Genomic DNA, 17,221 nt, shown 5'->3' on the forward strand with positions numbered 1-17,221 from the left:
AAAATAAAGGGTACACTCAAATAACACATCCTAGATCTGAATAAATTAAATATTCTCATTGAATACTTTGTTCTGTACAAAGTTGAATGTGCTGACAATAAAATCACACAAAAATAATCAATGGAAATCAAATTTATTAACCAATCGAGGCCTGGATTTGGAGTCACCCCCAAAATTAAAGTGGAAAAACAGACTTGTCCTTAAAACAAGTCAAAATGAGGCTCAGTATTGTGTGTGGTCTCCACGTGCCTGTATGACCTCCCTACAATGCCTGGGCAAGCTCCTGATGAGGTTGTGGATGGTCTCCTGTGGGATCTGACCTGGACTAAAGCATCCGCCAACTCCTGGACAGTTTGTAGTGCAACGTGACGTTGGTGGATGGAGCGAGACATGATGTCCCAGATGTGCTCAATCGGATTCAGGTCTGGGGAACGCTTCAATGCCTTCATCTTGCAGGAACTGCTGACACATTCCAGCCACATGAGGTCTGGCATTGTCCTGCATTAGGAGGAACCCAGGGCCAACCGCACTAGCATATGGTCTCACAAGGGGTCTGAGTATCTCATCTCGGTACCTAATGGCAGTCAAGCTACCTCTGGTGAGCACAAGGAGGGCTGTGTGGCCCTCCAAATAAATGACACCCCACACCATTACTGACCCACTGCCAAACCGGTCATGCTGAAGGATGCAGCAGGCAGCAGATCGCTCTCCATGGCATCTCCAGACTCTGTCACGTCTGTCACATGTGCTCAGTATGAACCTCCATTCATCTGTGAAGAGCACAGGGCACCAGTGGCGACTTTGCCATTCCTGGTGTTCTGTGGCAAATGCCAAGCGTCCTGCACGGTGTTGGGCTGTGAGCACAACCCCCATCTCTAGACGTCGGGCCCTCATACCACCCTCAAGGAGTCGGTTTCTAATCGTTTGTGCAGACACATGCACATTTGTGGCCTGCTGGAGGTCATTTTGCAGGGCTCTGGCAGTGCTCCTCCTGTTTCTCCTTGCATAAAGGCGGAGGTAGCGTTCCTGATGATGGTTTTATTGCCCCCCCATGCCCTCCTCCACATCTCCTGGTGTACTGGCCTGTCTCCTGGTAGCGCCTCCAGCCTCTGGACACTACACTAACAGACACAGTAAACCTTCTTGCCAAAGCTCACATTGATGTGCCATCCTGGATGAGCTGCACTACCTGAGCAACTTCTGTGGGTTGTAGAGTCTGTCTCATGCTACCATGAGTGTGAAAGCACAACCAACATTCAAAAGTGACCAAAACATCAGCCAGAAAGCATTGGTACTGAGATGTGGTCTGTGGTCCCCACCTGCAGAACCACTCCTTTATTGAGTGTGTCTTGATAATTGCCAACAATTTCCATCTATTGTCTATTCCATTTGCACAACAGCATGTGAAATTGATTGTCAATCAGTGTTGCTTCCTAAGCGGACAGTTTGATTTCACAGAAGTTAGATTTACTTGGAGTTATATTCTGTTGTCTAAGTGTTCCCTTTATTTTTTTGAGCAGTATATATATATATATATATATATATATATATATATATACATATAACATAGGTTAGACTAGCTAGAATGGGTTACCTTTGATAAGACAACCCCTTCAATTTTTAATTTTTAGACATTCAAGGCATCACATGCAAAGCAGTGACACATAAGGTGAAATAGTTTGTGCGATAAATTGTATTAATTTTTATGCCTTTCAAGTTTAATGTCTTTCATATTGCCTTGTCGTGTTTGTAATTTATCCTATACCTGATATAATATACTATTAATTCTAAGACTAACTACAAATCATATTTATATGAAAAATAACAATGCTATAAAACTTTAAATCTTTATTCACAATGCATGCTAATTTTTATTAACAGTAGACAAAAAGATTCAGTGTTTATTTACAAAGCTACAGGATATATTTGTAACCAAAGAAAGTTTGTTGGGTTCTGCAAATATTTGCTCTTTATATGATTCCGTAATTGAATTTATAGAATTCCTGAAAACGTTCAGCCTATATAATATTCAGCCTATAACAAGCGTCTATGATCAAAGGTATGTGCAGTCACATCAACACATCATCGTCCCTGTTTATCATAACTATCTTATAGAAAAATTGACTTTGATGCTTATAGCTTCAATCACACAGCAGCTTTCATTCTTTCTGCAATTTAACCAGTTCTCATTGGTATTTTGATGGGCAAAAGGTCAGCTTTTCACTTTTATAGCTTTGATACACAGGGCCATTATTTTAGCTAATACTAAAATATTAACGCTCCATGATTAAGCTGCACTACTGTATTGATTTGTCTTGTAGTAAGCCTTCCACAGTCTGACCGTCTTGTCCCATGAAATGGAAGCGTACTGGAAAGATAGAAACAGATATTAACATTTATATTTCTTGCTAATTGCTAAAACTAGATAAAATATACTAATTATTTGAACAGTACCTGCTTTGTTTCTGGAACATGCACAATGCAGCGGATTAGATCTGTGTGTCCTACATTACATTGAACCAGAAGAAGAGTGTCTGGATCATAAACCCTGGAAAATTTAAAATTTTATATGTACGGAAGTAGTAGCAACTGACCAAATAATGAATAAACATAATGGAATAGTCCATGGATGAGAGCAAAAATTTCTGATCATCCTCGTGATCAGGAACGAGACAAACTCTACTGTTGACAAAGATGGGTTTCAGAATCCGCCCACCATTGTTCCATGATAGCTGGACCATGATAGCTGTAAAATGAACAGTCATTCATACGTTGGTTCCTCTCATCCCCACCAATCTCTAGTATTCTTATATATTTTACAAACTCCCTATTTCCTTCCAAACACTTATATCTCTACACATGCAAAGTTGGCTGGTGACGTTACCATATAGATGCTAACATAAGCTATCATAGGGTCCAGGAGCGGCAGCTACTCTTTTCATGCTTTCTTCCTTGACTTTCTTACATGTATAAGTACAGTGGGTACGGAAAGTATTCAGACCCCTTTAAATTTTTCACTCTTTGTTTCTTTGCAGTCATTTGGTAAATTCTAAAAAGTTAATTTTTTTTCTCATTAAAGTACACTCTGCACCCCATCTTGACTGAAAAAAACAAAAATGTAGAAATTTTTGCTAATTTATTAAAAAAGAAAAACTGAAATATCACATGGTTATAAGTATTCAGACCCTTTGCTTAGACACTCATATTTAAGTCACATGCTGTCCATTTCCTTGTGATCCTCCTTGAGATGGTTCTACTCCTTCATTGGAGTCCAGCTGTGTTTAATTAAACTGATAGGACTTGATTTGGAAAGGCACACACCTGTCTATATAAGACCTCACAGCTCACAGTGCATGTCAGACCAAATGAGAATCATGAGCTCAAAGGAACTGCCCAAGGAGCTCAGAGACAGAATTGTGGCAAGGCACAGATCTGGCCAAGGTTACAAAAAGGTGACCATTCTTGACTGGTCCAGCCAGAGCCCTGACCTAAACTCAATTGAGCAACTCTGGAGAGACCTGAAAATGGCTGTTCACCAACGTTCACCATCCAACCTGACGGAACTGGAGAGGATCTGCAAGGAAGAATGGCAGAGGATCCCCAAATCCAGGTGTGAAAAACTTGTTGCATCAATCCCAAGAAGACTCATGGCTGTACTAGCTCAGAAGGGTGCTTGTACTCAATACTGAGCAAAGGGTCTGAATACTTATGACCATGTGATATTTCAGTTTTTCTTTTTTAATAAATTTGCAAACATTTCAACATTTCTGTTTTTTTTCAGACAAGATGGGGTGCAGAGTGTATTTTCATGAGAAAAAAAAATGAACTTTTTAGAATTTACCAAATGGCTGCAAAAATTTAAAGGGGTCTGAATACTTTCCGTACCCACTATATGTATGCTTTAGCACTGGATTTTAGTCTCTCAACTGCTTCCATCCACAGCCAAGAGATGATTGGCTATTGTTGGTACCTTACAAACTGTGAAAATCTTTTCTTATGTAACCAATGCCATATCCTAACCAATGGGCCCAATGTACCACGTCACGTAAAGTATCAGCTACTTGAACCAATAAATTGTGCCCCTCACCCTCAATGATACATGAGATGGCCTCTAACTTTGCCTATTTCTTGTTTTGGCTCTAGTCACCTATTTTGGACCCCACATATCAAAGATTGATGGAATTTCCTAGAGATTAGCAAGGAGACATTACTGTGTAGATATTTTGTAGCTATAGTGTAAATCAGTTTGCTGTGCGCTAACAATACCAGAAGAGAAGTGTGAGGATCACACATAAACCCTGAAAAATAGGGTTGTGTCTATGTTTGTGACGCGCCCAGGTGATGGGGATGACTCGGCGCCCGGGCCTTGTTGTCGGTTTTGGGGGATGCCGCAGTGGCCGGCTCCCGGGGCCGTACCCTGGGGTCACTCTTAAAAGCAAGGAATTGGGGAAAAGGTGTATGGGAAGGGGAAAGTTCGTGACGCCACCTATGGTGTCTGGTGAGGAACACCAGCGCTGCTACAGTCCTCTGAGGCCGGTGGTCGGGCAGCTTAGTTGGTTCTGCTCCCCACAGGTGGAGCAGGGCCTCAGGGCAGCGTAGGAGAAGGGATGCAGGACAGAGGGGACCCAGCCGGGTCAAAGGAAGAATAGGCACACACACGACAGTTCACTTCAGTACCTTAACTGGGGGTGTTTCAGGCACGATCCAGGGCACTGTAGGGTGAAGGGTGCATTTCAGGACTCTCCCTAGTGAGCGGGTGTGGGGCCTCCTGTTTCTTGCCTTTTCCTGTTAAGTTTATGACTTGCCTGGAGCTAGGCCTAACTTGGTCTCTGTCTTGCACCGGCTGACCTGGTGGTAGGGCCTTCTGTTGGAGATCACACTCCCTGATCTCTTGGGTCTCAGTGACTCCTGACCCTGTTATAACGGTCGGCTTTTGGTGTTCCTGGGACATGTAGTTCGCCAGGGGTTCCGGTTGTTTCTGCTGGTCCTAGAGATCCTTGCAGAAACGGTCCCGGTGTCCGGTAATTGGTTGTGGGGTGAGCTGGTTAAGCTCCTCTGCCCCCTATGTAGCTCACTTACTCCACTTGCCTTCGGCCGCGCTCGGGGCCCTCACTAGGCTTCACACTGGCAGTAGGCCTCGCTACTCTTCACCGCTCTTATGGCGTCGGCACGCCTTAGGCTCTCTGACTGAGCTTTATGAGTCTGAACTCTCTCTAGAGGGACTGGAACTACCTCTGTCCCCTGAGGAAACTGTTCTCTAGACTGAGCTCCACTGCAGGCTGACCTCTCTCAGGCTCCTCTACTGCAGGAACTGAACTGCCTAGCTGCATGTTCCGTATTTATATCCCTATCCGGGCTCCCTCTGGTGGTCTGAGGTGGAAGGTGGAGGTGTGTGAATGCTATGAGGGCCTCTTGTGGAGGAATCCGTCCATGCACCCCTCTAGGATCTGTGGCACCAATGCGCAGCAGGGGCGCCACATTCCCCCCTAGCAAAGCTCAGTACTCCCGGACTGAAGTATTTTTTATAACAACAATACAATAACTCTTCCCTTTATGGGAGGCACTTAGCTTGAACGTTACATATAAAACATTATAAATAATAAATAGATATGTACAATTCCATAAGCAACCCCAGAATTCAAGTCTCTTCCTGTGAGGTTCCCCAACAGGATGTCCATCTCACAGGGTAGAGTACTTGGTAGCTTGAGGGACCTGTCCAAAGCAAACCCTCCACGTAGGCCCTGGGGTGGCTGCAGGGCATGGCGATCCTGAGTTGGACCTCCGTTAGTGCCACACCAGACAGGTTTTTGTTCTGAGGTCACCTAAAGTGGCACTCCAGGGAGTGCAATTATTTACAACAAATAGTTTTGGGGCTGCACATAGTCCTCTGCCACAATGTTCTGTATGTACACTACGGGCAGTTAGAGGCAAACAAGAAAAGTGTCCATTTCACTTGATTGTCCATTATTAAGGCAAAACACAAGTTAATAAATACATATACATGAAAATACACAATATAATACCCCAAGGGCAACTATCTACACTGTCAGAGTTTCCATCTTTACTCTCTGAATCTGAGAGGGGTCTGACCTCGTGTGCTACGTGTCGACCTACGTGGTACTGGGATGCGTGAGGCACTAGTATTTGCACTACCTCCCATTCTGTCAGTTCTAAGTGTTGGGGAACTGCAGGGTTGCCTTAACCTCTCTACGGGACTGGCAAGTATACCATTGGCTGGGCCTTCTTGCTCTGCTCCAACCGGGGATTCTTCTTGAGCAGGCTCTTCTGAAGCATTTACAGGCTCTACTTGCTGTGGAGGGTCTTCTGGCTGTTGAAAGAAGTGGATCACAGGTATTATTACTGCTCCTCCTAGTTGAGGCCAATCTGCCGGGAAATCTCCTAAGTCAGTATGGAGTACTGCTTCTTTAGGCTTCTCCGGTACGGTGAGAGGCACTTCTTCTTGGGGCTTTAGCAGGTCTGGACATAACTTCAGATGGTCTCTAGATACCGTTGCAGTCGTTATTCCTCATTCTCTACTAATTAAACAGGTTTTCCTGTTACCAAATCTTGAATTTAACACAGTGTAGGGTTCTCTCTCCCACTGGTCATCAAGTTTGTGGTTTCTCCTTTTTCTTTCAACACCACTTCTCCTGGTGTGAAGGGTTCTGCGGGCGCACTTTTATTGAAGTAGGCTTCCTGCTTGTCCCTTACCCGAGTGAGACTGTCTTCGACACAGGCCTGTACTCTTCTGTACTGCTCCTGTCTGGTCGTGTCCCAGTCCTCAGTGGACATATCTGCTTCTGGTTCTACTACACCAAGCTCCAGGTCCATGGGCAACTTCCAGGGTCTGGCTCGCATGAGATATGCTGGAGTACAATTGGTGGAACTCACAAGTATGTGGTTGTACAGATCTACCAGGTCAGGTAGTAGGTCTGGCCACTGATTTCTCTCCTCTAGTAGTAAGGTCTTCAGCAGGTCGATGACGCTGTTATTCATATTTTCACAGAGACCGTTGGTTTGGAGGGTGGTACGGTGTAGTCCTGATTTTTTTACACCCGTACATATGGCAGAACTCCTTGAACAATTCGGCTTCAAAGGCTGGGCCTTGATCCATCAGCACCTGCTCCGGGTATCCATGGGGCCTGCAGAAGTATGCCTGGAACGTCTTCGCCGCAGTTTCTGCCGTCAGATCCTTGACGGGGGCGACCACCAGGAACCGGGAGTAGTGATCCACAATGATCAGGGCATAGTAATATCCTGACCTGCTGGGTGACAGCTTGACATGATCCAGGGCCACGATCTCCAAGGGCCAATTAGTCTTGATGGGTTGCAGGGGTGCCTTCTGGCTGCTGTAGTCTTTTCTTCTGAGGCTACAGGATCCACAATTCTGGCACCACCTCTCAATGGAACTGCGCATTCCTACCCAATAAAACCGACACTTCAGCAGGGTTTCTAGCTTCTTCCAGCCAAAGTGCCCCGCCTGATCGTGGTAGGATGTCTGTCTTGGGCACCACCATCTGCCATACCATCTCATGGGTTTTTGGGTTGACGTACCTCCGGCACAGCTTCTCTCTATAGATGAACAGCCCGCTCTTCTCATTCCACAGCTGCTTGGCTTGTAGAGACGCGTCCTTCTCCAAGGAGGAACCTTCCTGGGTTATCAGCTCTTTGATACGGCTGACAACCGGGTCGCTGTCCTGGGTCTCCTTCCAGCTGTAGTGAGGCAGGGGGTTTAACGTCTTACCGCGAGACCTCCTGGAGGCTCGTTGCTCGTGGACCATTCCATTCTGATGAAAGGCAGGTAGTTCAATCTCTTCCAGGTCATCCACTTCTTCTTCAGTGTCTGACTGGTGAGGCATCCTGGACAGGGCATCGACGTTGGCGTTCTTGCGGCCCGCCCGGTACTTAATAGTGAATTGGTAGTTTGACTGCCGAGCCATCCATCGTTGTTCCATGGCTCCTACTAACTTGGCTGTTTCTAGATGAGTCAAGGGATTGTTATCAGTGAAGGCAGTGAATTTACTGCAGGCTTGATAGTGCTTGAACCGCTCGGTGATGGCCCAGACCAGGGCCAGGAACTCTAACTTGAAGCTGCTATAGTTCTCCGGGTTCCTCTCGGTCGGGCGGAGCTTCCTGCTTGCATAGGCGATCACCTTTTCTCGGCCATTCTGCTTCTGACTTAACACAGCTCCTAATCCCTCGTTGCGGGCATCAGTGTACAGCAGGAACGGTTGACTGTAGTCAGGGTAGGCTAGGATCTCTTTGCCGGTCAGGGTCCCCTTCATCACCTCAAAGGATTCAGTTTGCTCCTTACCCCACTGGAATGGGGGGTTTCTGCCTCTCCCGGACTGTCCTACCAGGAGATCTTGCAAAGGCGCCGCTTTCTTGGTATAGTCCTTCACAAACCTCCGGTAATACCCGACTAGTCCCAGGAACTGACGTACCTCCTTGAGGCTCTTCGGCTTCGGCCATTTCTGGATGGCAGTGACCCTCTCCGGGTCTGGTGCTACTCCCTCTGGACTAACGATGTGCCCCAGGTACTGTACCTTTCGCTTGAGCAGGTGGCACTTTGAGGGCTTCAGCTTCATCCCATACCGGGACAGCGACTCAAATACCTCCGCCAGGTGCTTCAAGTGGTCCTCATACGTTTTGGAGTACACTATCACGTCGTCCAGGTATAGTAGTACAGTCTCGAAGTTGCGGTGTCCCAGGCAGCACTCTATCAATCTCTGGAACGTTCCGGGTGCGTTGCTGAGTCCAAACGGCCTACTATTGAACTCGCAGAGTCCCATCGGGGTGGTGAAGGCCGTCTTCTCCCGATCCTCCTCAGCAACAGCTACTTGCCAGTAGCCACTAGTGAGATCAAGGGTGGAGAAGTAATTTGCAGACTTTAAGGCAGCCAGGGATTCCTCTATACGTGGTAAAGGGTATGCATTTTTATGTGTAATGCGATTTACTTGTCTGTAATCTAGGCACATTCTCATGCTTCCGTCCTTTTTCCTGACTAGAACTAGGGGAGCTGCCCAGGGACTACAACTATCCCTTACTACCCCTGCCTTCTTCATGTCGTGCAACATCTCCTTCGCCTTCTGGTAGTGTGCTGGTGGTATAGGCCTGTAACTTTCTTTGATGAGTGGATGGTCACCTGTGGGGATATGGTGTTGAACCCCCTTAATCCTCCCAAAGTCAAGTGGGTGTTTACTGAATACCTGCTCGTATTCCTGAACCTCCCGGTGTACACCCTGCTTCTGATGGGCAGGAGTGGTGTCAGTCCCAACATGGAGCTGTTGACACCAATCCTCCACCTGGGTTGCCGGGTCATTATCCTCCACTTCATCTGGCGAGGTTAAGGACTCCCCCGTGTGTATGGAGTTGTTATTTACTGTGTACAGTTTGGCAACAGTGGTGTAGCGTGGTAATCTAACCTTGTCCTCCCCATAGTTTAGGAGGCGTACGGGCACCCTCCCATTGTGTACATCCACTACCCCTCTGGCAGTCAAGAGTGTAGGCCTATGTTCCGAGCTAAGGGGCTCTACTACTGCCTGGTAGTTCCGTCCTTTGAGACCTACTGCTGCTCTACACCATATCAGCATTTCACTCATCGGGGGAATCACAATGGGTACCGGGTCTGTCACCCGTACATTGCCAATTTCACCGCCTGTTAGCTTTACCTGTTGCTGGTACATAAGGGCTCGGATCTCTTTCTGCAGCGCCCTTCTCTGCCCTGGTCTGGCAGTGTCAGCTATCTGTTGGAGCAAGAACACAACTTCTCCCAAACAGTTACTAACAATGTTAGTGCCAAGTACCATATACAAGTTTGTATCATCAGGATTAGTCTCTACTACAATTAGTCCCTGGTCCTTCAGTTCCACTCTTCCCACCTTTACTGCCACATCCTTAACCCCGACTAGGTTAAGGGGGAGGCCGTTTGAGGCATAAACGGAAAGGTTTGGAGCTGGTGGGCTTAGGTCATCCATGGACCAGAACCTTTTGTAGAGGACGTCAGGCATGATGGTTACCTGAGATCCTGTGTCCAGCAGAGCGGATGTCACGATGCCGTCCAGCACAACGGACAGGAAAGGTCTTCCTCCCACGAACCTGCTGTACCAGTCTGTTGGGCCTGGGGGGTCTACTTCTGGGTGTCGGCCCTCGGCCCCAGGGTTTTCTCATTTAAAGGACAGCTCTGGATGGTGTGACCTGACTTGTGGCAGCGGTGGCAGACAGGGTCCCTCGGTGGATGGCGTTGGTCGCTGATCCTCCCAGGGGGTGGCGTTGTCCTCTGCCTCCTTCTCATCCAGGGGACATCCTCAGGGCCGTCGGCTAGCAGGATCCTTCCTTCCTCCTCGGGCTCCGTCCGCAGCTGCAGGGCACTCAGTACAGTGGTCAGGGTTTTGCTCAGCTGACGCACTTCAGAGCGTAGGCTGTCCAGCTCACTAGGGGACGTTGCTGGAACCTTGGCTTCAGCAGCCACCGGGGAAAAGGTGGACACTGCAGGCACTGGGGTGACCCCACCCTGGTAAGATTGGATAGCAGTTGTTTCCAGGGACTGCAGTCCTTTTATAGCCATGTCCTTAAGGGTGTCAAAGGTGGCATCTGGATGATCCAGGGACCACCAACGTACAGTCCTGCTCTCCTCTTGGGACCTCAGTCCCTGGATAAACTGTTCCTTCAGCATTTTATTTTCATTATCGATGCTGGTTGGACTAACCTGTTTCAGAGCTCGCAGGGCCCCTTGTAAATGCCAGGCATAGTCCCGAACACTGTCCTCCGGTTGCTGAGAGCAGTTGTAGAACCTCATCCGGAGGTCTGTCTCAGTACGATTTTCAAAGACAGTCTGTAACTTTTTAAAGATTGCGGACACTGACGCTTGGTCTGCGGCCAACCAGGTTTCTACTTCTTGCTCCGCAGCACCAGTCAATTATCCCAATACAATAGCGGCTCTTTGCTTGCCTGTCATAGAGTACATGTCTAGTATACCGCATATCTTCCTTTTGAATCCAGACAGGGTATCTGGTTTGCCGCTGTACTGGGGGAGCCACTTCACTCCAGGGATGTACGGTAGGGCCATGGGTATGACAGGGGTTACAGGCCCTGCTGGTGGAGCGGCTGATCGGGCCTGTTCGGCGCCGAGAGCGGGTTGGTTATCAGAGCCGGTAACCGGTACCCCGGCGTTGTGCTGTTCTTTGGACATTCTGGTGCCCCCCTAGCGAACTGTGGCCTACCTTCTTTTCTTCCGGTAGGCCGCAGCTCCGCAGGTGACGGTCTTCTTCAGGACCTTGCGTCGCTTGCGTCCTACGTCAGAGCGTTCACGGGCGCTCCTTCCAGGACCTGGCGCTTCCTGGTTTGACGTCGAAGAGTGGGGCGTGTCCGGAGCTTCGCGCGCTTTAGCAGGTACGCCTCTCAGTTTCCCGCGGTTATGCCCTTCTTCCCGCTCGGCGGCCCAACAATGGCGGCAATCTTCGCCACAGTTAAATACACAGTTCTGATTAAAGGCGCACAGTACCCGGTGGCAACGGGCACAACACTCCGTCGTTGCAGCGGGCACGGAATCCTGTTCGTGACGCCAGGAAGAGATGACGCGCCCAGGGGATGGGGACGACTCGGCGCCTGGGCCTTGTTGTCGGTTTTGGGGGATGCCGCGGTGGCCGGCTCCCGGGGCCGTACCCTGGGGTCACTCTTAAAAGCAAGGAATTGGGGAAAAGGTGTATGGGAAGGGGAAAGTTTGTGACGCCACCTGTAGTGTCTGGTGAGGATCACCAGTGCTGCTACAGTCCTCTGAGGCCGGTGGTCGGGCAGCTTAGTTGGTTCTGCTCCCCACAGGTGGAGCGGGGCCTCAGGGCAGCGTAGGAGAAGGGATGCAGGACAGAGGAGACCCAGCCGGGTCAAAGGAAGAATAGGCACACACACGACAGTTCACTTCAGTACCTTTACTGGTGGTGTTTCAGGCACGATCCAGGGCATTGTAGGGTGAAGGGTGCATTTCAGGACTCTCCCTAGTGAGTGGGTGTGGGGCCTCCTGTTTCTTGCCTTTTCCTGTTAAGTTTATGACCTGCCTAGAGCTAGGCCTAACTTGGTCTCTGTCTTGCACCGGCTGACCTGGTGGTAGGACCTTCTGTTGGAGATCACACTCCCTGGTCTCTTGGGCCTCAGTGACTCCTGACCCTGGTATAACGGTCGACTTTTGGTGTTCCTGGGACATGTAGTTCGCCAGGGGTTCCGGTTGTTTCTGCTGGTCCTAGAGATCCTTGCAGAAACAGTCCCGGTGTCCGGTAATTGGTTGTGGGGTGAGCTGGTTAAGCTCCTCTGCCCCCTATGTAGCTCGCTTACTCCACTTGCCTTCGGCCGCGCTCGGGGCCCTCACTAGGCTTCACACTGGCAGTAGGCCTCGCTACTCTTCACCGCTCTTATGGCGTCGGCACGCCTTAGGCTCTCTGACTGAGCTTTATGAGTCTGAACTCTCTCTAGAGGGACTGGAACTACCTCTGTCCCCTGAGGAAACTGTTCTCTAGACTGAGCTCCACTGCAGGCTGACCTCTCTCAGGCTCCTCTACTGCAGGAACTGAACTGCCTAGCTGCACGTTCCGTATTTATATTCCTATCCGGGCTCCCTCTGGTGGTCTGAGGTGGAAGGTGGAGGTTTGTGAATGCTATGAGGGCCACTTGTGGAGGAATCCGTCCATGCACCCCTCTAGGATCTGTGGCACCAATGCGCAGCAGGGGCGCCACACTTGCGCATTGGTGTTAAGACGCAATGTTGAAGTGTTCACAAGTAGATTTTGGAAGCGGATGAATCATGTTTTGAATGTGCCTTATATATAACGAAAAGCTGCATGTGGAGGTTTGTAGGATTCCTGCCATTATCGTATGGATGGATGGAAATTTCCTAAGATGGGAATAATTCTTTAAGGAAGACGTGCAACAGTTCATAAGTGCTCAGTTTTTGCTCCTATTTTATCCTGCTCCCCTGAGTAATCCATTTTTATATAATATTTTTTAATCCACCATACGGTTCCAGAATATGGACTTTTTCATTTAGTGCTGATCTTAATGATTGTTAGCAAGTGGGAGTGGCTTACAGGATACTCTGAGGGTGTGTCTTTAGGCTGCCAATCGTTATTACCCTGTGAGCCACACCCCATTGTAAAGATCATCAAAATTAGCACTGAATAAAAAGGGCTGTATCTTTGGAACTGTATGCCGGATTTAAAAAAAGAAAAAAGAAAAAAAAATTAAATACTCATAGGAAACAACGTAAATAAAATAAGAGCAAAAACTGCCCACTTTTGACCTGTGATGGGTCCCCTTTGATAATTAAGTTGTTTTGATTCACTTTTATGTTGTGTAATCATCTGACTTGATATACTTTTATTACCATATGTAGAATAGAATTTTTAAGACCATCTATATTTATTGGTGACAACATATGGCTAGGAGAAAGATAAATGTATAGATCTATATTACCTTATAGTGTCATGTACCCCTGCAACAATGCATCCATTTATGTGGTCAATACAAATACACATGACCACTTCCTTGGTGTGCAGGATCCGCTCACACTGTCCACCATCTTCACTCTGCAGACATTACAGATTGTGGTTTTAGCTGTGTTAAAACTGTTCATATGTGGAAGACCATTAATATGCATTAAACAGTAGTAAGGTACAAACTATGTGCACTTGAATCCATACAGTGTGAATGCTATGGGATTGTCTGCTACAGTCATCATTCTTCATATTTGCTCTACCAACAGTGTCAAAAGATCTAGATTCAATCCAATACGTTGACAGTAATATTTGACACTAGATTAATATTTGGTGTGATCTAGAGTATAAATGTGTGCTCTAGTAGGCTGGGAAATATTGTTTGAGTGTTCTCCATTGAAAGCAACAGAAAATCTACTGCTTATGATAATATCTAGCCCTAAAGATACCTCTTTAAATTGAATTGCCCTCTTCCTGCTGGTTACACATTTCACGCGCCCCCCAGGGCCGTGGGGTACTCAGCAGCCGGGCCCCTGAATATGCCGGTAGGGGAGTATCACGGTGGCTGGCCCGGTCCGTGACCCAGGGCGGTCAGTAAAAGGGGAAAACTTTTATATGGGGTTTTTGGGAAAGTGTTTGTGACGCCACCTGTGGATTGCGGCTAAAGGGAGCCACCACTGCCGAGCAGTCCTCTGGAGCGGGTGTTACGGCAGCAGGGATGGTGTGGCTCTCCACAGGTAGAGCTAGCTCCAGGGCAGTGTAGAATTTGTAAGGTGCGCTGGGCGTTGTAGTGCAGGGAGGGAACGATGGTGCAGATTAAAGAATGGACGGAGGCAGTGCGGTGCAGTCATCCGAGTTTTTACTCACAGTTCTTATGACAGTTCTACTGGTGCACTGTACAGGTGCTAGCCTCCCACGTCGCGCTGCGTTCACCAGGCAGGGGTTCAGCACTTCCTCAGGTAGATCAGGGGTACCTGGCAGAACCCCACTTTCACGTGTTCCTATCTAGACCGTCTTCACGCTGGGTCTTTCTCCCTCCTGCCCTGTGCTTCCCACTCTCAATCCTTCTCGGGTACTCTGAAGTCCCTCCTGTCTGTCGGAGTTCACAGACCTGCTTGACCCTCACGGGGATCAGAATGAGGCTTCGGCAACTGACTATATAAGCCAGAAGCCTCCGGTTTTCCAGCCGGGACTTTAAGTACACGACTGGGTCAGGGGCCGGTCCCCTTCCTGCGGCCTACGATCCCTTTGTCTTCTGACAGATGCGGGGCGTACGGGTGCCTTCCTGCACTCATCGTACCCCCTAGGATCCCCTCTTAGAACGGAGCCTACTCCCTGCTCCCCTCCTGGGCCTCTGACACCGGGTCCTACTTGTGGAGCAGAGCTCCTACAGAGACTCTGCTCCCTGACTGACTTCTCTCACTCACTGAGCAGCCACCCTAAGATGGCTTCCATATTTATACTCCTATCAAACTGCTCTCCCTAACTACTTCCTCCACCCACACCCACTACTGGTTTCCCCTACCTCTGGGTTCCCCCCACTCCAGCCAGGGTCAGGGCTCAGCAGCTGCGCTCTGCCTGTTGCCCCTCCAGCCGGCCGGGAGTAGTGTAGTGTTGGATGCAGGTGTTGGGGTTCCGGGCAGCACTCCCCCCTTACCTGAGAGAAGGAGACACCACACCTCTGGGTGAGGTGCAGTACCTCTGCGGCGACTGAACCCTCAGGTGCGCCACACATTGCCATGGAACAATATGTCTTGTATGTTTTTCACTAGTACATATTGGTGTTATATTAGTAAATTATATTGTTTCCTACCCATATTCGAATAGTTCCATCTTCAGAACCTGTGATCCACTTGTCCTTCAGATTATGCCAAACAACGGAAGTGACTTCTGCCTCATGTCCTCTTAGAATATTCTCAAGAGTCATCTCAGAACTTAATACTGCAAAATGGCGGATGTAAATTTTCCCATCACTGGAAGAATAGGCAAACTCATTCCTAGAATATATTAGATCAAATATTTAGAGATTTTTCTACCTCCTGTTATGAAAAACTTACCCATCTATAAGGAAAGGTTTTAGTAATTTTTCTTCACTAGACATCTCTTCAGTGCACCATTGTTCATCTCTAAATAGGGGTCATAAGGGGCTCTAATAAAATATAATGAGTTCAAGGGTACTGTTCTGGACACTGCTGTGTAAGTTTACTTTAACTCATTGTGGTTTCCTAAACTCAGATATTGTCAAAATAGCAGAAAATCTTTTATTTTCTTTTAACTTACTAAGCTCTTTGAGGCACAGATGTTATCATGCTGCCAGGCCATGCTGTGGGTAGGATTATCAGTGTGAATAACTACAGTTGTTATAATTCATCTCTCAGAAATTTCTCTCATCTCACAGTACACATTTCACTGCCTGTTTGTTTTATCAAAGCAGCAAGTATTTCTGCCGTGACAATAGCTTTGTGAGCTCATAAAAAATGAAGCTACCAAAGCTTGCAATCCTAGAAACCTAAAAAATGTAAGTGTCCCAAAAAGGCACTGTTGAATAGAAATAAAACAAAAAAGGGAATAAGTGCCAGGACAAAATTAATCTAGCCAAGTGGTGATAAAGTATTTATGAAACACACTTTGGATGTTTGGTGGGTGAGCTTAGTACTACTATCTATATTTGTTACCGCTTATCCTACTGAGGGTTATGCTAGCTTCTTTGGTATTGACTAGTGTCTGTCTACCACCGCAAAACATGCAGCCGCAGGAACTCGAACATATTAGCAGAGCACGGCCATGATACTCAGATAACACCCGAGCATGCTCGGATAACACTTTATCAGAGCAAGCTCACATTATTGTGGCTTTCTATCGCCACAAAACATGCAGCCGCAGGGACTCAAACATAATAACAGAGCACGCCCAATATACACGGCTAACACCCGAGCATGCTTGGATAACACCTTATCCGAGTACATTGGCTCATGACTATTGCTCACCCACCAATTTTAATCCTTGTTTCTATTGCTGTGATTATCCAGAAATTGTTGTTTTAATGAATTGTATTTAATAAAGTCTATTACATTTTAATAATTGGCATGATTCATTTTGTCTTGGCACATATCCCCCTTTTGTTTTTTTCCCTAAAAATTACGTCAATGACACAGGAGCTCTTGAGACGTTAGCTCTTATGTAACTTACTTGATTAATGATGAGCTCAAGGGCTGGTGACGAGTCAAAAACACTCGCTCCTGTGATAAAACAAACAGGCATATAAAGGAGCAGTTGAGAGTCCCTGCCATGTCACCAATATATTCACCTATGCTTTTTCCCCTCTCCATGAGCTGTACATGTGAGACCATGAGCTGCAGCAGCTTTACATAGTTGGACACAGCAAATAACGTTCATAGCAAGGGCACATTTATAAGATAACCTCATCACGGGAACATGTTTTAAACACATCCAATTGTGGAACTTATTCATATTCCAAGATTTGTTGATTAAAATGTACTTTGTTTGTGAGACAACCCCTTTAAGAATAGGCATAGGGTACAGATTGTGCAGGGTACAGGGAGGAAGAGATGTGTCTACTACTATCCTATGGATCTGACGCGCCCCTGGGCCTGTGTCGCGCTGCGGTGCGCACGCGGGAGCTTACCCGGAGCCGGATCCGTGGAGGGTTGTAATCTCGTGGCGGTGACCCGGTCCGTGCCCAGGGAGTCAAACTAGACGGCAGTCTATTAGTAGTAAAT

General features: G+C 47.6%; 1 protein-coding gene across 4 annotated transcripts in view; it reads right to left on the reverse strand.

The window, feature by feature from the left end:
* Positions 1-1,871: 1,871 nt before the first annotated feature.
* LOC141165512 (uncharacterized) overlaps positions 1,872-17,221 on the reverse strand; it is a 139,872-nt gene continuing 124,522 nt past the window's right edge. For 3 of the 4 annotated variants that reach the window (XM_073651169.1, XM_073651165.1, XM_073651167.1), the window contains 4 exons: positions 15,295-15,478; positions 13,462-13,574; positions 2,455-2,548; positions 1,873-2,368 (listed from right to left, as the gene is read on the reverse strand). In XM_073651169.1, the coding sequence (XP_073507270.1) occupies positions 2,288-2,368; positions 2,455-2,548; positions 13,462-13,574; positions 15,295-15,478 (472 nt within the window). In that variant the 3' untranslated portion in view covers positions 1,873-2,287. Of the gene's footprint in view, positions 2,369-2,454; positions 2,549-13,461; positions 13,575-15,294; positions 15,479-17,221 lie in introns of all 4 variants that reach the window. The other variant, XM_073651168.1, reaches the window with a different exon arrangement.

Source organism: Phyllobates terribilis, unplaced genomic scaffold (genome assembly GCF_046119375.1).
Source record: "Phyllobates terribilis strain yellow unplaced genomic scaffold, ASM4611937v1 Scaffold_11__3_contigs__length_659146591, whole genome shotgun sequence".
NCBI lineage: Eukaryota > Metazoa > Chordata > Amphibia > Anura > Dendrobatidae > Phyllobates > Phyllobates terribilis.